This window comes from Coregonus lavaretus (genome assembly GCF_964263955.1).
Source record: "Coregonus lavaretus genome assembly, chromosome: 34".
NCBI classification, from domain to species: domain Eukaryota; kingdom Metazoa; phylum Chordata; class Actinopteri; order Salmoniformes; family Salmonidae; genus Coregonus; species Coregonus lavaretus.
The window spans coordinates 9,725,192-9,747,181 of NC_140021.1; the positions used below are offsets into that span (position 1 = coordinate 9,725,192).

The 21,990-nt window shown below is 46.5% G+C and overlaps 1 protein-coding gene across 2 annotated transcripts in view; it reads right to left on the reverse strand.

The window, feature by feature from the left end:
- LOC311109421 (ras-responsive element-binding protein 1-like) overlaps positions 1-21,990 on the reverse strand; it is a 63,383-nt gene that overhangs the window by 17,246 nt on the left and 24,147 nt on the right. For both annotated transcript variants that reach the window (XM_084152303.1, XM_084152302.1), the window contains exons 2-7: positions 13,515-13,619; positions 13,120-13,364; positions 10,260-10,349; positions 10,001-10,164; positions 2,153-2,297; positions 1,816-1,958 (exon numbers count right to left, since the gene is read on the reverse strand). In XM_084152303.1, coding sequence (XP_084008429.1) covers positions 1,816-1,958; positions 2,153-2,297; positions 10,001-10,164; positions 10,260-10,349; positions 13,120-13,364; positions 13,515-13,619 — 892 coding nt within the window. The remainder of the gene's footprint in view (positions 1-1,815; positions 1,959-2,152; positions 2,298-10,000; positions 10,165-10,259; positions 10,350-13,119; positions 13,365-13,514; positions 13,620-21,990) is intronic.

Here is a 21,990-nt window from a genome sequence, read left to right on the forward strand (position 1 = left end):
CTGCAAAAATCTCTGAAGCTGGAGACACTTATCTCCCTCACTAACTTTAAGCATCAGTTGTCAGAGCAGCTTACCGATCACTGCACCTGTACACAGCCCATCTGTAATTAGCCCACCCAACTACCTCATCCCCATATTGTTATTTACATTGTTATTTATTTTACTCATTTGCACCCCAGTATCTCTATTTGCACATCATCTTCTGCACATCTATCACTCCAGTGTAGATTATTTTGCACTATGGCCTATTTATTGCCTTACCTCCATAACTTACTACATTTGCACACACTGTATATAGATTTTCTATTGTGTTATCGACTGTACGTTTTGTTTATTCCATAAGTTACTCTGTGTTGTTGTTGTTTTTAATCGCACTGCTTTGCTTTATATTGGCTAGGTCGCAGTTGTAAATGAGAACTTGTTCTCAACTGGCTTACCTGGTTAAATAAAGGTGAAATAAAAAAATACAAAATAAAATTAGTGGATTCGGCTATTTCAGCCACACCCGTTGCTGACAGGTCTATATAATCGAGCACACAGCCATGCAATCTCCATAGACAAACATTGGCAGTAGAATGGCCTTACTGAGAGCTCAGTGACTTTCAACGTGGCACCGTCATAGGATACCACCTTTCCAACAAGTCAGTTCGTCAAATTTCTGCCCTGCTAGAGCTGATCCGGTCAACTGTAAGGGCAGTTATTGTGAAGTGGAAACGTCTAGGAGCAACAACGGCTCAGCTGCGAAGTGGTAGGCCAAACAAGCTCACAGAACGCAGAACGGGACCGCCGAGTGCTGATGCGCGTAAAAATTGTCTGTCCTCAGTTGCAACCCTCACTACAGAGTTCCAAACAGCCTCTGGAAGCAACGTCAGCACAAGAACTGTTCGTCGGGAGCTTCATGAAATGTGTTTCCATGGCCGAGCAGCTGCACACAAGCCTAAGATCACCATGTGCAATGCCAAGCGTCGGCTGGAGTGGTGTAAAGCTCGCCGCCATTGGACTCTGGAGCAGTGGAAATGCGTTCTCTGGAGTGATGAATCACGCTTCACCACCTGGCAGTCCAACTGAAGAATCTGGGTTTGGCGGATACCAGGAGAAAGCTACCTGCCCGAATGCATAGTACCAACTGTAAAGTTTGGTGGAGGCTGTTTTTCATGGTTCGGGCTAGGCCCCTTAGTTCCAGTGAAGGGAAATCTTAACGCTACAGCATACAATTACATTCTAGACAATTCTGTGCTTCCAACTTTGTGGCAACAGTTTGGGGAAGGCCCTTTCCTGTTTCAGCATGACAATGACCCCGTGCACAAAGCGAGGTCCATACAGAAATGGTTTGTCGAGATTGGTGTGGAAGAACTTAACTGGCCTGCACAGAGCCCTGACCTCAACCCCATCGAACACCTTTTGGATGAATTGGAACACCGACTGCGAGCCAGGCCTAATCGCCCAACATCAATGCCCGACCTCACTAATGCTCTTGTGGCTGAATGGAAGCAAGTCCCCACAGCAATGTTCCAACATCTTGTGGAAAGCCTTCCCAGAAGAGTGGAGGCTGTTATAGCAGCAAAGGGGGGACCAACTCCATATTAATGCCCATGATTTTGGAATGAGATGTTCAACGAACAGGTGTCCACATACTTTTGTTCATGTACTATATCAATTGATTAACTCTGTGACATATCAGCTACATGTTGAGAGTTGTATTGCATTTATGCCATCAATGTAATTCCTGTGTGTGTGTGTGTATGTGTGTGTTTGTATGTATGTGTGTGTTTGTATGTGTGTGCGTGTGTGTGTGTGTGTGTGCGGCTCCAGTACCTGAGCGTGGTGTCGGGGTGTGTGTCCATGTGGACTTCCAGGTCGTACTTGCAGCCAAAGGTGTTGAAGCAGATAGGACACGGCAACACATCATCATCCCCCTGGCCTGAACCCAACTCCTCCAACACAGTCTCCTCCAGCACCTGGACACACACACACACACACACACACACACACACACACACACACACACACACACACACACACACACACACACACACACACACACACACAGGTAACAATATGAATGACTTAACTGGAAATATATTGTGGTGGAGTAGAGGAGATGTGTGTGCATGCGTGCACACATTTGACAGTGTGTGTGTGTGTGCGTTACCTTTTTGTTGGCCGGTTCATTGCCTCGCTCCTTGTCCTCGTCCATGGCTGACCTCCTCTTGGCAGAGGGGCGGCGTCTCTTGGTGGGCGAGGGGGGGCTGATGGGAACGACGCCGGCCGGGTCTTTGTCATGGATCTTCATATGTCTGCAGGGAGGAGAGAGAGACAGGAAAAGACGTCAGAACAGAACACAGGACAACACAAGGAGCCAGGTCCCAGATCAGTTTGTGCTTTAGCCTACTTCATTGTCATTGGCAAGGTAAACGTTTGACAATTCAATTCGGAGTTGACAGGAGAGCAGAAAAAGACTGGCACCCAGGTTACAACTCCTATGGTCGTTGAGGAAAAGTTAGCTGGCTAACTCAGTGATCGTGCTTCATAACATGCTTGTAGTATCCTCAAAACAAAATGCTGGATTGATGTACACCGCTGATTTCATTGCCAGTACTTTACAGCGAGCCTCAGATCTACTGAAGAGACAGTGTGGAGGGTTGCCAGATTAGGAAGCTGGGCTCAATAATGAGTAATCTCCTGGGAATGTTGGTGGGTAGGGAATCCCTGTAGAATCCCAAAGGGAACGGGAACAGAGGCGCACACACACACACACTTGGGAGGAGGGCAGAACGATGGTAATATTCTGTAAATTGCTCCAATTATATAATTATATAATATGCCATTTAGCAGACGCTTTTATCCAAAGCCACTTACAGTCATGCGTGCATACATTTTTACATCTAGCCAACTCAGCATGCCCATATAAGGGCCTAACTCCGGGCCAGGGAAAAGGGCCATGAGGGTACCATCAAGGGCAGTAATCTCCATCACAGTAATGACAGCTTCAGTGGAGCCCTTTCCATATTATATACTGAACAAAAACAGAAACGCAACATGCAACAATTTCAAAGATTTTACTGAGTTCCAGTTCATATAAAAGGAAATCAGTCAATTGAAATAAATAAATTAGGCCCTAATCTATGGATTTCACATGACTGGGCAGGGGTGCAGCCATGGGTGGTCCTTGGAGGGCATAGGCCCACCCACTTGGCAGCCAGGCCCACCCACTGGGGAGCCAGGCCCAGCAAATCAGAATGAGTTTTTCCCCACAAAAGGGCTTTATTACAGACAGAAATACTCCTCAGCACCCCCCCTCAGACAATCCCTTAGGTGAAGAAGCCGGATGTGCAGGTCCTGGGCTGGCGTGGTTACACGTGGTCTGCGGTTGTGATGCCGGTTGGACGTACTGCCAAATTCTATAAAACGACGTTGGACGCAGCTTATGGTAGAGAAATTAACATAAAATTATCTGGCAACAGCTCTGGTGGACATTCCTGCAGTCAGCGTGCCAATTGCACGCTCCCTCAAAACTTGAGACATCTATGGCATTGTGTTGTGTGACAAAACTGCACATTTTAAAGTGGCCTTTTATTGTCCCCAGCACAAGGTGCCCCTGTGTAATAATCATGCTGATTAATCAGCTTCTTGATATGCCACACATGTCAGGTGGATGGATTATCTTGGCAAAGGAGAACTAACAGGGATATATACAAATTTGGGCACAAAATTAGAGAGAAATAAGCTTTTTGTGCATATGGAACATTTCTTTTTTTTTTTTTTTCAGCTCATGAACATGGGACCAACACATGTTGCGTTTATATTTTTGTTCAGTATATATCACATTTGCCTTCTCTAGTAACGTTTACAGGGGTAGTTAAGCTATTTATTTTTCTATTTGTGGCATTCAGATATAGTTATACAGTTGGACATAGATGATGTTTATTTGTACTGTCGTGGAGCCTGTTTAGACAGAGGGTGTCCTCTGCTGCTAACTTCCCTCCTCCGACACCACTTCACTACAAAACATTTCAGCTGTCGGGCTATGTCACATGGAAGAGACAGGGGGAGGGAGCGAAGAGAAGGAGAGAGACAAGGAGGGGTGTACAGAGAGAGAAATGGGGAGGCAGACAAACGAAAGGATAGAGATAGCGAGATGGTAAGATATTACAAAAGCGAGAGAAAGAGAAGAGAGGAGATAATGTCACACAGGAGTTCTAAAAGGGAGAGGCCTGACTATCAGGACAGGAAGTCATGTTATCTATGGGGGAAGGGGGAAGGACGGGGGAGGAGAAGGCAGAGTGGGTAGAGAGGGAGGAGGAGGAGGGGACAATGTATAGTTGGGGGATGGGGATTGAGGCAAAGGGAAAACTGTTAGCTAACTTCATCAAGGTGAATGTGATGAATGTGTTCTTCGGAAGCTGATTACACTAGTTTAAACTTTGAGAGGGGGTCAAAGATAACGGCAGCGCTAGGAGAAGACTGATGAATTGGGTGGGTTGCTAAACCATACAGGAGTTGTCGTCGTCCCCTTCCACCCTCCCTACTCTGTCTGGTGAAAGGTCAAATGCCATCGGTTGATTTAAGGAAATGTGTGTGTGTGTGTGAAGGGAGGGGGACAGGAGGACTAAGACCCTGGCAAACACATCAGCACATCCCTGACGGGCCTAGTCCACAGAGTCCTGCATCAGCACATCCCTGACGGGCCTAGTCCACAGAGTCCTGCATCAGCACATCCCTGACGGGCCTAGTCCACAGAGTCCTGCATCAGCACATCCCTGACGGGCCTAGTCCACAGAGTCCTGCATCAGCACATCCCTGACGGGCCTAGTCCACAGAGTCCTGCATCAGCACATCCCTGACGGGCCTAGTCCACAGAGTCCTGCATCAGCACATCCCTGACGGGCCTAGTCCACAGAGTCCTGCATCAGCACATCCCTGACGGGCCTAGTCCACAGAGTCCTGCATCAGCACATCCCTGACGGGCCTAGTCCACAGAGTCCCACATCAGCACATCCCTGACGGGCCTAGTCCACAGAGTCCTACATCAGCACATCCCTGACGGGCCTAGTCCACAGAGTCCTACATCAGCACATCCCTGACGGGCCTAGTCCACAGAGTCCTGCATCAGTAGCCAGTCATAGGGCCTCAGTGTGTGGGCTAACATTTCAGTGTGTGGGCTAACATTTCAGTGTGTGTGCTAACATTTCAGTGTGTGGGCTAACATTTCAGTGTGTGGGCTAACATTTCAGTGTGTGGGCTAACATTTCAGTGTGTGGGCTAACATTTCAGTGTGTGGGCTAACATTTCAGTGGGTGGGCTAACATTTCAGTGGGTGGGCTAACATTTCAGTGGGTGGGCTATCATTTCAGTATGTGGGCTATCATTTCGATGTGTGGGCTAACATTTCAGTGTGTGGGCTAACATTTCAGTGTGTGGGCTAACATTTCAGTGTGTGGGCTAACATTTCAGTGTGTGGGCTAACATTTCAGTGGGTGGGCTAACATTTCAGTGGGTGGGCTAACATTTCAGTGGGTGGGCTAACATTTCAGTGGGTGGGCTATCATTTCAGTATGTGGGCTATCATTTCGATGTGTGGGCTAACATTTCAGTGTGTGGGCTAACATTTCAGTGTGTGGGCTAACATTTCAGTGTGTGGGCTAACATTTCAGTGTGTGGGCTAACATTTCAGTGGGTGGGCTAACATTTCAGTGGGTGGGCTAACATTTCAGTATGTGGGCTATCATTTCGATGTGTGGGCTAACATTTCAGTGTGTGGGCTAACATTTCAGTGTGTGGGCTAACATTTCAGTGTGTGGGCTAACATTTCAGTGTGTGGGCTAACATTTCAGTGTGTGGGCTAACATTTCAGTGTGTGGGCTAACATTTCAGTGGGTGGGCTATCATTTCAGTATGTGGGCTATCATTTCGATGTGTGGGCTAACATTTCAGTGTGTGGGCTAACATTTCAGTGTGTGGGCTAACATTTCAGTGGGTGGGCTAACATTTCAGTGGGTGGGCTAACATTTCAGTGGGTGGGCTAACATTTCAGTGGGTGGGCTATCATTTCAGTATGTGGGCTATCATTTCGATGTGTGGGCTAACATTTCAGTGTGTGGGCTAACATTTCAGTGTGTGGGCTAACATTTCAGTGTGTGGGCTAACATTTCAGTGTGTGGGCTAACATTTCAGTGTGTGGGCTAACATTTCAGTGGGTGGGCTAACATTTCAGTGGGTGGGCTAACATTTCAGTATGTGGGCTATCATTTCGATGTGTGGGCTAACATTTCAGTGTGTGGGCTAACATTTCAGTGTGTGGGCTAACATTTCAGTGTGTGGGCTAACATTTCAGTGTGTGGGCTAACATTTCAGTGTGTGGGCTAACATTTCAGTGGGTGGGCTAACATTTCAGTGGGTGGGCTATCATTTCAGTATGTGGGCTATCATTTCGATGTGTGGGCTAACATTTCAGTGTGTGGGCTAACATTTCAGTGTGTGGGCTAACATTTCAGTGTGTGGGCTAACATTTCAGTGGGTGGGCTATCATTTCAGTATGTGGGCTATCATTTCGATGTGTGGGCTAACATTTCAGTGTGTGGGCTAACATTTCAGTGTGTGGGCTAACATTTCAGTGTGTGGGCTAACATTTCAGTGTGTGGGCTAACATTTCAGTGTGTGGGCTAACATTTCAGTGTGTGTGCTAACATTTCAGTGTGTGTGCTAATATTTCAGTGTGTGTGCTAACATTTCAGTGTGTGTGCTAACGGTGTACCCATACTTGTGTGTTGGCAAGTTGCTGCTAGAATAAGTCTGCTTGAATAAAGATGGGTGCATGATTGTGCAATTGTGTGGGCAAACTTGTTTGTGAGTAACTTTGATAGTGTGTGTGCATGGATATGTGATATAGCTATGTCTGTGTATAAGTATGTTTGCGTAAGTGTGACTGCGTACGTCTGTGTGTGTGCCCGTGTCAATAAGTGTGTTTGTCTGTGTAAAACTGTGCGCGTGTGTGTGTGTGTTCACCAGCATCAGAGAGGAAAGGTCAGCCAGCGCTGGATAGGCAGCACAGGTCTCAGCTTTCATTCTGCAGCCAGTGCCTGGGCTATAAATAGCAGGCAGGCAGCAAGCTGGCCGCCCATGTGGGGACCTGACAGGCAGCAGCCGCATCCACCTGGACTCTGACCCCCGGCCACAGCCAATCCTGAGATAACTAAGCTGCTATGTCAGTACATCGTGATTGGGTGAAGCCAACTTGTCTTTGTGTCACCTCAGCCACCCTCCTCAATTCACCTGTCCTGCCTACAAAACATTTCCACATTGTCTATCGAGTTGGTTGATGGTTTGATCCGCACCTGCAGGTATCATGTGACAAAATACCTTGTTATCTATGCTGGAAGATGTTTTATTTATTTTTCAAATAAAATATCTAAAGAAATTTGCAATTTGCATTAATCATCAGGATATTCTAGTACATTGAGGAGGCACTCAGACCTCTGAAACAGCTCATATTATATCAAGCGTAAAAACACACCACTTTATCAAGAAGCTATCCACCAAAGACAGACCAAAACAAATCTATTCTTTCAATATAATTTATAGTGTTCTAATGGGAAAAAAAGAGAGAGCGACAGAGACAGAAGAAGAAAGAGAGAACTCGTCAGACTAACAGCGGGGGTTGATGATTCAACAGGTCTCTTCTCATCCAAAATGAAAGATTCCACTGCACCAGCACAGAGTGTGGGCAGGGGGTGCTGTAGAGTCAAAATGCTGCTCCCTGCTCTTGTGCAATGTCACACCAAGGGCATTCCTCTTTACCGTTGCAACTTCTCTCTCCTTCTCTTCTCTACTACCACACTTTACTGTCCTGTAAAGTTAAAGCAAATAAAAGCGCACCATCCACTACTCACTGGCTCAGTCTATTCACCAGGCCCTTAACAGGGTTGGGATGCATCACCTTGGCAACAGGCTCACAACAGCAGGCCCCATTTCATTTGATGCTCTGGCAACAAAATGGCTGCTCCACTGCCAGCCATATGGACAGCTCCACCACATCAGGCCAGGGCTGGATGGATTCAGTACCGTGGAACATTCACAAGGAAGGTCGCAGATAGAAATAGAATGAATAGAGCCCACTCGATCTCAGTGTGCTTTGAGTTTCTTACCCCAAAGCATTGCTTCTTTTTTGGGGTGGAGAGAAAATGCTAAATGGAATGATGAAAAAGAACATGAATATGCAAAGAAACAACTTAGTATCGCTTTGTATTCTCTAAACAGAATTCAGCTGCATCCTTTGACACTAGAGAGCACTGAGCTACAGTGAGTAACCAACCGACATCGCTCGTCCATATGTGTATATATTCTTAATTCATTCCTTACTTAGATTTTGTGTATTGGGTATTTGTTGTGAAATTGTTAGATAGTGCAGACAAGTAATATCGGAGCTACAAGCATTTCGCTACACCCGCAATAACATCTGCTAAACACGTGTATGTGACCAATAACATTTTATTTTATTTTATTTGACACAAACTCCTTTCTGACACAGTCATTTTCTCTCAGATTGAGCCGAACTACACTCATTGTTTCCTGCCCACACCTCTTCATTCCATGCGCATGAGAAAGCTCCACCCACCAAGCAGGCAGACTACTGTCCTGGTGCATCCCTATCATGCAGACAGCAGACTTCAACATCCAAACATTTAGATTTCACAACAACAATACTTTATCAGGATAACTTAACTAACCGTGCAGCAGGACAACTTCAAAACCTTATGTTGTAGGGCAGGCCAACTCAATGGAATGGGGCTTCTCACATCGGCACATCACATTCAAACCTCAAGTCCCCAATTCTAGTCAATTCAGTCAATTCTAGTCAATTCAGTCAAACCAGTCAAACCAGTCAATTCAGTCAATTCTAGTCAATTCAGTCAAGCATGCTGGGAGCAGATACCCCAACAGTTGTCGGGTGTGTCTGTGTGTGTGTTGAAGTGGGGAGGGGGGGGGGCAACGTCATCTTCCACTTCCTGTGTTCTGCTCTGCCTAAACAGCAGCAACACACACACACACACCTTACCGACAGCATCCCAACCCCTGATAACGCCCATACATTTATCTCTGTGCCACAGTCCTCCAAACTCGTAACCCCTCACCCCCTCCATGTAAATGGCCTGACAAACGTTAGCTAGAAGATAGGGGGTATAAGCATCAGGCAGGAGCTTGAAAAGTCAATGGGTTCTTTCCTTCATTCAACCCCCTTTTCTCCTCAAGGTCTTGTTGACCATTGGCATGTATGTACCAGACAGACAAAATGATGCCCGCTGAATTCTGTCTGAATTCAAGATTAATCTGTATTCTTAGTCATTTCTGGTAAAAAAAAAGAAGAAAATGTATAATAAAGGAAAATAACCTGGCACCACTGAGGGCGAGGGTCTTTGCGACTGTACTGTGCGATGATTGGCTTTGTATTTATGTGTATTGTGTTTTTATTTGAGGCATTCAGATGTTTTTTTGGAGAGAAAAAAACAACGCTTTCCCTCTGGGATTTTTTTTATTACAGATTATCGTGTTTTATATCAACTGCTAGGCTATTCTAAAGGGCACATTGGCATTTAGCGACAGGTGCTAACGCTGGGATTTGTGCTGGGTTTGAGTGGTGTTGCTGTCATACCTGGGTAGGGTATCGTTTACAGAGATGCTTAAAGACCAAAACTTTAGTCTCTGTAATACTCTGGGTCTTCCTTGGGATACAATCTTTACACAGTCCATGGCATTTCTTGCGAGATAAATAGTAATTTTCTAAAGCTTAAAGGGAAAAAAACCTATACAGGTAAACTACCTCGGGTAATGAAACGTGTACTGTACAGGTGAACACCATTAGCAATGAACGGTTTTCTTCGAGCCTCTGTGCAAAACAGAAAACAATGTAGAAATCACATCAGGCCTTACCACAAAGCCTACTCATTAGTAGGTAGCCCTCTGATACCGAATGAGAGAGTGTGTGTGTGTGTGTGTGTCTGACCTGTGCATGTTGCCGTTGGTGGTGAAAGTCTGTCCGCAGAAGGAGCACTTGTAGGGCCTCTCTCCGCTGTGCACTAGCATGTGGCGGTCCAGCGAGCTGGCTGAGCTCAGGGCCTTGCCACAGATGCTGCATGAGTGGTCCGTCGCCCCGTTGTCCGAGTTGTGCTGAGAGAGAGAGAAAGAGATTATATAGTATTATTACTACATGTTATGGTTATTACTTCCATTACTTTATGTGTACTTGTGAATAGTAGTGTTACCTGTCGGATGTGCATAGTGAGCTGGTGCTGGGTCATACAGTCCTTGTCACACAGGGGACAGATGAAATCTGTATTGATGTCTTTGGCTTCCTGTAACGCAGTCACACACAGGAGGAGACCACAGGTTAGAGAAATGAGAGGTGAGATGGGAGTATACTGTAGGGTCCAATCCAGTCACACACAGGAGGAGACCACAGGTTAGAGAAATGAGAGGTGAGATGGGAGTATACTGTAGGGTCCAATCCAGTCACACACAGGATGAGACCACAGGTTAGAGAAATGAGAGGTGAGATGGGAGTATACTGTAGGGTCCAATCCAGTCACACACAGGAGGAGACCACAGGTTAGAGAAATGAGAGGTGAGATGGGAGTATACTGTAGGGTCCAATCCAGTCACACACAGGAGGAGACCACAGGTTAGAGAAATGAGAGGTGAGATGGGAGTATACTGTAGGGTCCAATCCAGTCACACACAGGAGGAGACCACAGGTTAGAGAAATGAGAGGTGAGATGGGAGTATAATGTAGGGTCCAATCCAGTCACACACAGGAGGAGACCACAGGTTAGAGAAATGAGAGGTGAGATGGGAGTATACTGTAGGGTCCAATCCAGTCACACACAGGAGGAGACCACAGGTTAGAGAAATGAGAGGTGAGATGGGAGTATAATGTAGGGTCCAATCCAGTCACACACAGGAGGAGACCACAGGTTAGAGAAATGAGAGGTGAGATGGGAGTATACTGTAGGGTCCAATCCAGTCACACACAGGAGGAGACCACAGGTTAGAGAAATGAGAGGTGAGATGGGAGTATACTGTAGGGTCCAATCCTAACAAGTGAAACCTATAGTAACAAACTTTTGCACACATCTCGCAGTAATGTCAATGGAAGATTTGAGTTATGCGTGTTTGGATTCAGTCCGTTGAGAGGTGAGAAGAGAACTTTCCACTGCGGATCAATTTTATATTGGAAAGTTAAAATAGACACATAAAATGTGTATAAAGACAAAATACAACTTCTATGTGGAAATGGTTCAGATTTGATCATTGGGGTTGGCTCTACCGCAAAAAGAATTGGTCATCCTCTTGGCTTTCACTACTATGCTATAGATGGATGGACTTGTGGTTGGTGGGGCCTGAAGCACTGATGTTGACTTCATTCACCATGGGGAAAATCCCACAGGGTCTGCTATCCTAGCCTTCTGCAATACTGGAGTGATATACAGCAATGTCATCACTTATATTCTTTAGATAATAAAGAGCAGAATGCTGATGTCTGATGTCTGATGCCTGATGTCTGATGTCTGATGCCTGATGCCTGATGTCTGATGCCTGATGTCTGCATACTTTCTATCCCTCCATTGACCTAAGGTCAAAGTGCACCTGCTAGTCCCAGAGAGGTTGGGATTTGGATTTGATTTGAGTGACCATGTCACTCATTCGCCTGTAGCCCTGCTCTGTTACCCATTGCTTGGTGTGTGTGTGTGTGTGTGTGTGTGTGTGTGTGTGTGTGTGTGTGTGTGGAGCATCGTGAGGGGGATGTTTCACGTTGAGCTCAGTGTAACCCTACACCCCAGGTCCCACCTTCCTCTTTCTCCCTCCCACCTCTTTTTGCTGTTGACACTACAGCTGATCATGAACTCTGACTGACTGAACACTACAGTGCCACGGATCGCCCACACACACAATCTTCAAAAACAATCTCTAGGAAGCACTTCCTTTTCCTCTCTTGGAGAGGCCTAGCAAAGGAATTGTTTAAATCCTGTGCACTGCTGGCTTCGACTCAAGTCTGTTTCGCAGTCCAACATCTCGCTGGCATCCAGTGCATTACAGACGTTTTCTCTCCACACACTCAAGTGGTCTGGAGCTCAACTCCACTGTATAGTGTGTGGCAACAGAGGTCAAGAAACATCCTTCATCATTCATTCATTCTCCTGCGAGTGTGTGTGTGTGTGTGTGTGTGTGTGTGTGTGTGTGTGTGTGTGTGTGTGTGTGTGTGTGTGTGTGTGTAGACTGCAGGACAAACAGCGAGAGAGAGGGAGCCTGGGAGTTTCTGTTTCATTCCTTCTGCTCTTTCATATAGTTCTGCTTTGGCTATATCTACCAATGCCTTTCAAATGCAGTTAAAGCTAGATGGAGGTTTAGGCTTGCAGCAAAAGATACATAACAGCTGCTTGTCTTTAGAAGGGAAAAGCTCAGCCAGGCAGACAGACAAAGTTTAGACACCATTTCCTTTTCTCTGCTACTCTTTCTAAACCACAGCCCAGTGTGAACTCTGCAAGCTGCCCACTAGTGGAAAACCTCTTCACCCGCTAGCAAGCGTTGACCCTACAGCTGTGTGCAGCCTATGCTAGAGCTGACATAATCTGGTGAATTACATAATAGTCTGTAAACCAGTTTCCTCAAGAGGCGAGAGTCTGAGAATCAGGCCACTCCTGCTATATGGAAATGAAGTACACTATGCATGACAGTGGTAGGTGGGTCTAAAGCTCTGGTTCTGGATGGCTCTTGTTCCAGGCTGTCTGTGTGTGTGTGTGTGTTTAATAACTGACACCTGTTTGTCCTACACCCGAGCGCTAGGGGCCCCAATCCCAGGCTTTAATAGGAGCCATGTGACCCAGGCCCGGGAAGACAAAAGGGGAATTGAGAGGCAAGGAGAGTTAGGGACCATTTGTCGCTACTCGTTTGAAAACTGACACACACACACCAATGTACATCACTGTTGGAGCCTGGTCAAAAACATCAGGTCTTACTGTACTGTTTTCAACCAGTTCACACTTCAAATGTGATGCTACACTGACTCAGTCTCCTCCCTGTTCATTTTGTGTGTGTGTGTGTGTGTGTGTATGTGTGTGTGTGTACCGTCGTGTTCCTCCGGGCGTTGCGGTTGACACTAGGGGGTCTGGGTGGGGTGGTCTTGCCGATGGGGGTGGAGGGTGTGGAAGCGGGGGCTGAGGAGGGCTCCAGGGCTCCGTTGAGCTGGCCTGCGCTCATCACCGTCGACATCATGGTGTTGATGGACGACAAGTCCACGCCCCCCTCCTCTGTCATATTCTCTCCATTTTCTACCGCAGCGTCTTCCTCCTCCTCCATCGCTCCGTTACTCGCTGGAAAGAGCGAGGAAACCGCCGTTAGCATACGCAAACTAACACACACACACACACACACACACAGAAGCTAACACACACACAGAAGCTGTGCAACACACACATAAGAACAGTCAGATATGGACACACAGACACACACACCCCCCTGACCTGTGTGTTTGTCCTGTGTGTGTGTGGAGTCGGGGGTCTCTCCAGCGCTCAGCTCGGCGCTCACTCCTCCCCCCGGACGCTTGTCCTCTGTGGCGCTCTCCATCACTGCAACAACACAAACATATACACAAACTTAGTGACATGGGACATACACACAAGCTAAGAAGGCTTTAGCTAGCTATTAGCATTTTCCCCTGCCACAAAAATAAAGACACTGATGCCACATACATTAGATGTTCATATGTGATCAAGAGCAGGAGTCAGAAGATGGTAAATTAAGTGAGTATGCAGTGCACTTCACAGTGTGCACTTGAGCATAGGGTGGCTTATGGAGTGGCAGGAGGGTTTAGAGGGGTTGAGTGGGGGTTGAGGTTTACGCAGGGAGGAGGTGGTGGAGGAAGAGGTAGAGGTGTAGGGTGACCTTGTGATTGGGAGAGAGAGAGAATACTGACTCGGTGCCCTGTGGAAAATAGTTGATGTCACTAGCTAGGATACCATAGCCTGTGTTTTGTCACACTCACACCTGTTTCATGTGAGACAAGAGAGGGAGGGAGGGAGGGAGGGAGGGAGGGAGGGAGGGAGGGAGGGAGGGAGGGAGGGAGATAGATACTCCCGTATTTCTTTCATCCTCAGCATAGCAAAAGGACTTCTCTCTAGTAACAAACCAATCACAGCAGGCCACCAATACTATCTATGGCCCATGGATTCAAGTAACCCCATAGGCCCCCACACCACAACCCACCACAGGAGGTTGGTGGCACCTTAATTGGGGAGGACAGGCTTGTGGTAATGGCTGGAGTGGAATAGGTGGAACGGTATCAATTACATCAAACACAAGGGTCCATTAGCTCCTTTCCAGCCATTATTATGAGTCATCCTCCCACTGCTACCCACCCACCCAAATACACACAGGTTCAATCCCTTGGTTTCCCCACCCTCTCTCCACACCCTGTTGCTTGGAGCGCCCAGTCCCCAATGGGAGGGTTTGGGGAGCTAATCTCTCCAACTCCATGCTGGACTGATTTTTACTTTCTGTACAACCCCCCCCCCCCCCCCCCCCCCCTCCCCTCCTCCCCCCCTCCCCCCTCCTGTTAATTGTGGCTTCCCGTTCACAGCCCCACAGGAAGCTCCTCTCCGGTCCAGGCCACTTCCTCCTCCTCATGGAGGGGTGGAGTTTGTGATCTAGTCTCTACATGCCTCATTCCTCTACATCGGTTTAGTGTGAGTCACTCAGAAAACCAAAGTGAATGAAAAAGGGAGTGGGAAAGAAAGGGATGGAGGACAGGAGTTGAGATGATGGAGAGAAAAATAGATGAGAGAACAGAGAGAAAAGGAAAGGGAAAAAGGGTCTGAGAAGAGATAGACAAATATGAGATGAGATGGAGGAGAAGGAGGGCAAAAGCAGGAGAGGAGAGGGGGAAAGAGTGGGTGAGAGAGAGGTGAGCTTGAACAGACTGGTAACGGCTGGTTGTGTTTTTTCTAGTGAGCCCCGGGAGGGAGCAGTGAAGTGACATTACAGATGGTAACATGGACTAAGCAGGTGCTGTGTCACGGACCTCTCTGTCAGGGTGGGAGGGGTGTGTGCGTGCGTTTCACTCCATGTCTTTCTGTTACTGCATCCTATGTACAACATATTTAGCTTTTTTCCATTGACAAAGATTTGTCATGCAGGATATAAAAACCACAACCCTCCCTGGTGTTGCAAGTAGCACCATGCACAGTCTTACTGAGCCATTTCTAAATACATTATTGCATCATGCAAAAATGAATGAAAGCTACTGGACTACAAATAGCATTGTGGAGTAAATAACCTTCAGTAGCTAATGGAGTAGCAGCGCTAACTAGTAATACAAAGCACAGACTAAGTAGTGTGGTCATGTCGAATAGTGGGTGTTGGCCAAGGGTGTGTGTGTGTGTGTGTGTGTGTGTGTGTGTGTGTGTGTGTGTGTGTGTGTGTGTGTGTGTGTCGGGGGGAGGTTGAGAACTTGCTAACCACAGATCTCAAGCTTAGCCGTGGATTTGTTTTATTTCATTAGCCGAGCATCACCCCCCTCCATCCCGTACTCTGATTGGTGGATCAAACGCTTGGGCAGCGCTTTTTATGGCCTGCTAAAATGAACTGCAACAGATGGTGGGAACAGAGAAGAAGGAGAGGAGGGGAGGGTTGAATAGATGGAGGAAGTAGAGGGGGAGAAGATAGAGGATGAAGAGAAGGGAAGAGATACCGAGGCATAGTGATGGCAGTTGGAGAAATGAAAAGAGGCTGAGGGAGAGAGTAGAGGAAGAGAGAGAGAGAGAGAGTAGAGGAAGAGAGAGAGAGAGAGAGAGAGAGAGAGATTGCACAACGGTCGGGCTAGGTTTCCAGATTTCTGTTGTGATGTTTCAGAGCAGGCGACTGGAGGAGAGTGTTTCACTTGTTTGGAGATTCCAACACACGCTCACGGAGAGAGTGGTGCGTGTTACAGGAGAGGTGTGTGTGTGTGTGCGTGTGTGTGGAGGGGACGGGGGAAGGGGGGCAGCAATGGCTGCTGTTACTACATCTGTTCCCAGCCATCACTCTCACTCCGGCTTTGACACCCACCAACTCCCTCCTCCATATCCCCCCCATCCTACACACACACACACCGTGCTGCATGGCCCTGACATCCTGACATTCTTGCACATCCTTGTAAAAAAAAAAGAGCAGGGGAGGTCACAATGTGGGAGTCAGGAGAGAAGCAACTTGTGTGTGTGTGTGTGTGTGTGTGTGTGTGTGAGAGAGAGAGAGAGGGGCAGTAACACACAGAGATGGAAAAGTCGCCACACTGTGCCAAAGAGCGGCAAACAAGAATGCTTCTCCTCTTCTCTCCACTCGTCGATCCTTGGGCCCTCTCGCACTCCCTTCCTCTCGTAGACTCATCCCACCTCCATTTGCTCTGCCCCTCGCTCTCCATCTTGTTTTGTCTGTCTGTCTGTCTGGGCCCTTCCCTCTTCCCTCCATCATCTCTCACACTCCCTCTCCTTTTCTTCTTTACCTCTTCTCTGCCAACCTCTGCCAACCTCTGCCACTCGGTTTAACCTGAATCTGTAAACATCTGTATCGGTTGATAAACTTTATCTGCAACACTTTATTGTCGTGTTCAATTACAAGGTGTTCTTTTATATTTATCTTTTATATTCCTCATATAGCAAGCTCAGTTCATGAAGTTGGATTGACTAATATAAGTATTAGGCTATGCAATCAATTCTTCCCTTTGATTATTGGAAACTGTAGCAATTTATTTTAGGTTTCAAGCCCTATGTGAAAGTACTCTCAATCAATCAACTTGCAGCAACCAAAGACGTTGACCTAAATATGGCAACCGCCGCCACCACCATCTTCCCCTTCCCCACACACACACAGTCAGTCAGCCACCAATCTGGCAACAGCATCAGTCACCTGACAAGGTCAGCTAGAGAGGACACCTGTGTGTGGACGTAACGCTGGTGACAAATCACTTGTTCTAGAGTGGGCGGATGACACGTTCTCCATGACTTTATTCAAATATTAAAATGTGTTAAAACCAGGGCTAATCTGCCTCACCTTGAGCAACTTAGCTACTTGCTCAGGCTACAGCCATTGTTTAAGTTCAATATAATATAATATAATAATATGCCATTTAGCAGACGCTTTTATCCAAAGCGACTTACAGTCATGTGTGCATACATTTTTACGTATGGGTGGTCCCGGGGATCGAACCCACTACCCTGGCGTTACAAGCGCCATGCTCTACCAATTGAGCTACAGAGGACCACAATGTCTAATACATTATATAGGCAGGCTGACAGAGACAATGGGCCCCGAGCCAAACTGCCAAAATTGACACGTGCTCTTCAAAGCAAACAGTGGGGAGGTTTGCTCCATCCCTGCACTAACAAAGCTGAGTTGTTAATCATTTTGACCCTGTTGGTCCCTCCTGTCGTTAGCACGCTAGCTAGCTAGCATTGTGTTAAACGAGAGAGAGTAGAGCGAGAGCGAGAGAGAACCAGGCGCAGTAACTCAGTCCAGTCATTGTCAGATCAGTGATCAGCTCAAGGATGGAAGGGAGATGACCGAGGAAGCAACAACGCATTTTCAAAGCATTTCAACGGGTTGTAGTGAAGAGTTGTCTCGTGAGAGGATGAGTGTGTGCCTGTCAGTGTGTGCGAGAGTGCATGAGAGAGAGGGGGAATTCTATATCAAGGCTGGAGAGGGAGAAGGGGAGAGGAAGGGAGGGAGGGAGGGAGGGAGGGAGGGAGGGAGGGGGGGAGGGATCTGTGGCCATATGTTGGCTATTTATTACCTCCCCTCCTCACTGTCTCTCTCCTCCTGACACCATGAGAAGTCAACTTTCCCTCCTCACTGTCTCTCTCCTCCTGACACCATGAGAAGTCAACTTTCCCTCCTCACTGTCTCTCTCCTCCTGACCCCATGAGAAGTCAACTTTCCCTCCTCACTGTCTCTCTCCTCCTGACACCATGAGAAGTCAACTTTCCCTCCTCACTGTCTCTCTCCTCCTGACCCCATGAGAAGTCAACTTTCCCTCCTCACTGTCTCTCTCCTCCTGACCCCATGAGAAGTCAACCTTCCCTCCTCACTGTCTCTCTCCTCCTGACCCCATGAGAAGTCAACTTTCCCTCCTCACTGTCTCTCTCCTCCTGACCCCATGAGAAGTCAAAGCCTTACGGTGGTGGGAGTGAGACCGGCCCAGCACTAACTAGCACAGATCACACATGTCTAGAGCACCAGATCAAAACTTGCTTCCAGGAAAACCAGCTACCAGTTACCAACTTAGCATCACACAAGACTATCTTTTACATGCCAAGAGAGCTGATTATTGTGGATTGTCTTTGTTTAAGAACTGCAATAGCCTAATCCAAGCTTAATGTAGAAGCGTTTAAAACGCAGAGTAGAATAGCCTTTAGGCCCAATGCATAGCAGCATGGTTGTGTGTGTGTGTGTGTGTGTGTGTGTGTGTGTGTGTGTGTGTGTGTGTGTAGACGTGTTTAACTATATCTGGTCCCCACAAGAATAGTAAATGAACGAAAATTTGACCAACTGGGGACATTTTGTTAGTCCTCACAAGGTCAAATGCTATTTCTAGGGGATTTAGAGTTAAGGTTTGAATTAGTGTTAGGGTTACAATTAGGTTTACGGTTAGGAGCTAGGGTTAGTTTTAGGGTTAGGAGCTAGGGTTAGGTTTAGGGTTAAGGTTAGGTTTTCGGGTTAAGGTACGGGTTAGGGAAAATAGGATTTTGAATGGGACTGAATTGTGTGTCCCCACAATGTTAGTTGTACAAGACTGTGTGTGTGTGTGTGTGTGTGTGTGTGTGTGTGTGTGTGTGTGTGTGTGTGTGTGTGTGTGTGTGTGTGTGTGTGAGCGCTGTGATAGAATACTAAAATACAGTATAGTACAGTGGGTCTGCCTGTGTGGATGTCAACTAACTGGCTGGTTGGCGTTTAGACAAAGTGGCGGAGCATGACGCTCGCCTAAATCACAACAGGAAGCACAGACTCCCCAGCCACACAAGAGAGAGCCCTCCACTTCCCGCTCTCTCTCTCTGCCCATGTTTGTGTTTCTGATTGATGAAGAGTGTTCTCTCTCCCGCCCCACTGGCCCGCTTCTTGGGAGTTTTTAGAGGACCACCCTTCCCCCCATCATCTGCTTTCCTCTCCTCCTCCGGTTCCCCCTCCCTCCCTCCTTCAGCTCACACTCAGCTGCCATTACCCATCTTCCCTCCCTCCCTCCCTCTTTCTGACTACCCTACCCTGACTTGTTGCTCTTACTCACCCAAACACAGATGCAACAAGTAAAGAAAAATGTATGCACTCACTAACTGTAGGTCGCTCTGGATAATAGCGTCTGCTAAAATGACCTTAATGTAAAATGTAAAGATAATTCACACGCACTTTCAACCACCCACAGCACATCCAGCTACCCTGCCTCTAGCTCCCTCTCACAGTGCAAAGGTCAGCGTGTCGGTGCAGTACTGTTTACATTACAGAGGAAAGGAAGGGGGTGAAGACATATAGGGACGGACAGAGACTCTTTTCTGCTTCTGCTTCCTCTTCCTCTCAATCCATCACCAATCCTCCTGTGGCTGTTTTTCCCTTCCCCTCCTCTCCTTTCTACCTCTCTCGCTGTCTCTCTCCAGCTCTCTTTCAGTTGCCTTCTCCTCTTTTTCTATTGGGATACTATAATAGGGTAAGGTTAGCCTACACCCAGGGGTGAAATGCTTACCGGGCGCAAGGTTAGGCTATATGGCTGTGTTTAGGTTAAAAAAAACATCTCCAAACTTTGACAGTATCTATCTTCCCATGGGTTGTGTTGTGTTCAGGTCAATATATTACCTTCTTCTGGGCCTCCAAATAAGTAATGTGAGCTAGCTAAAAACATCACTTAACTACTCAGAGTAGAGATCAGTTAACAGAAAGGTGTTGATGAGGCTGTGAGGGAGGGAGGGGCATCAGTCTCTGTAGAAAGGAAGCTAGATGGGGTGCAGGCGGGGAGAAGCTATTCCTCACACAAACCAAGCGTCTCTAGACCTACACAGGGCTACCAAACATCACTCACACACACAGCTACCTCACACAGCCACACATAAAATACATCCTATACTAATGCAGGAGTTGAAACTTGATCTGATAAGCCATGCAGATCTGAAAAGTCAGTCAATCGATCAATAATATAATAATACTCTTAGCAAAAATGTCTATCTTCATTTAGAAATCAAAACTGATGGTGTTCAAAGATAAATGGGAGGGATTGAGGGTAGCTGAAGGATGGGACTAAAAACAAACAAAAGATAACTAATGTAAAATATACTGTGGCCGTAAAATGTATATAGTATGTAGTATGTATAAGCTGGAAGTAGAAGCCTAAGTGTTGTTGTCTATTAGTTTCCTCCAATTAGGGGAGGGGTGTTACAGTTAGGGGAAAAAATTAAAGGACAATATATATTTTGTAACTATTTAAAATAATATATACAGTGCATTCGGAAAGTACTCAGACCCCTTGACATTTTCCACATTTTGTTACGTTACAGCCTTATTCTAAAATGGATGAAATAATCATCAATCTACACACAATACCCCATAATGACAAAGCAAAAATAGGTTTTTAGAAATTATTTACAGAAGTATTCAGACCCTTTGCTATGAGACTCGAAATTGAGCTCAGGTACATCTTGTTTCCATTGATCATCCTTGAGATGTTTCTACAACTTGATTGGAGGCCACCTGTGGTCAATTCAATTGATTGGACATGATTTGGAAAGGCGCACACCTGTCTATATAAGGTCCCACAGTTGACAGTGCATGAAAATAGCTGTGCAGCGACGCTCCCCATCCAACCTGACAGAGCTTGAGAGGATCTGCACAGAAGAATGGGAGAAACTCCCCAAATACAGGTGTGCCAAGCTTGTAGCGTCATACCCAAGAAGACTCGAGGCTGTAATCGCTGCCAAAGGTGCTTCAACAAAGTACTGAGTAAAGGGTCTGAATACTTATGTAAATGTGATATTTCAGTTTTATATTTGTAATACATTTGCACAATTTTATAAAAACCTGTTTTTGCTTTGTCATTATGGGGTATTGTGTGTTGATTGATGAGGGATTTTTATTTTTTTATCCATTTTAGTAACAAAATGTGGAAAAAGTATTTCCAAATGCACTGTATTTCTTTTTTTTTTTAAATAAAGACAGGGGATTGGAAATTATACAGACAATTACATTGATAGAAGCCACAATCTATTTGCAATATGAAAGCTGATCCACCCCCATAAAGAAATAAAGTAATGTGGAAGCTCCACTCAATGGCATTTCTCTCAAAGATCTGGATTCTGGTGTGAAGAAGACGGGAGGTGGGAAGAGAGGAAGAGAGGAGACGGAGGAAGAGGGGGGAGGGTTGTGTTTCTACCAATCACGAAACAATGTGGCCACGGAAAATGTCTGTCGGGACCTAACCTAAAGTAGCAGGCATAAGAGAAACGCCTGAGCGGAGTTCCCACATCCGGTTTTCAACGGAAAAGGAAGCTAGGTTGAAAATAGCTGTATCCCTGAAAACCGGAACATCCGGTTGTTGGTAACTCTGCTAAGGCTAGTCGGGACCAATAGCCCAGCCAATTATCTCTCTCTCTCTCTCTGATGCAAACTTACTCTGTCTCTTCACACACACACACACACACACACACACACACACACAGACCCACCCACACAGACCCACCCACACATGCTACATAACTCAAGGTAGTAGTCACAGAGTTTCATTGAGGTGCTTTTGTCTTGATACGATCTCTGTATACCATTCTTCTCAATTGTGATAAAAAAACATACTGGATTGTAATACTTGTTTAGATGGACTTTATCTCTCAGTCTCATTCTCTCTTTCTCTCTCAGTATGAAAGTCTTAGGAAGTTAGTTAAGGGGTAGTTGAGTTGGTTGTTGTTTCAGATAGACAGTACGCCTGAAGGGACCCAA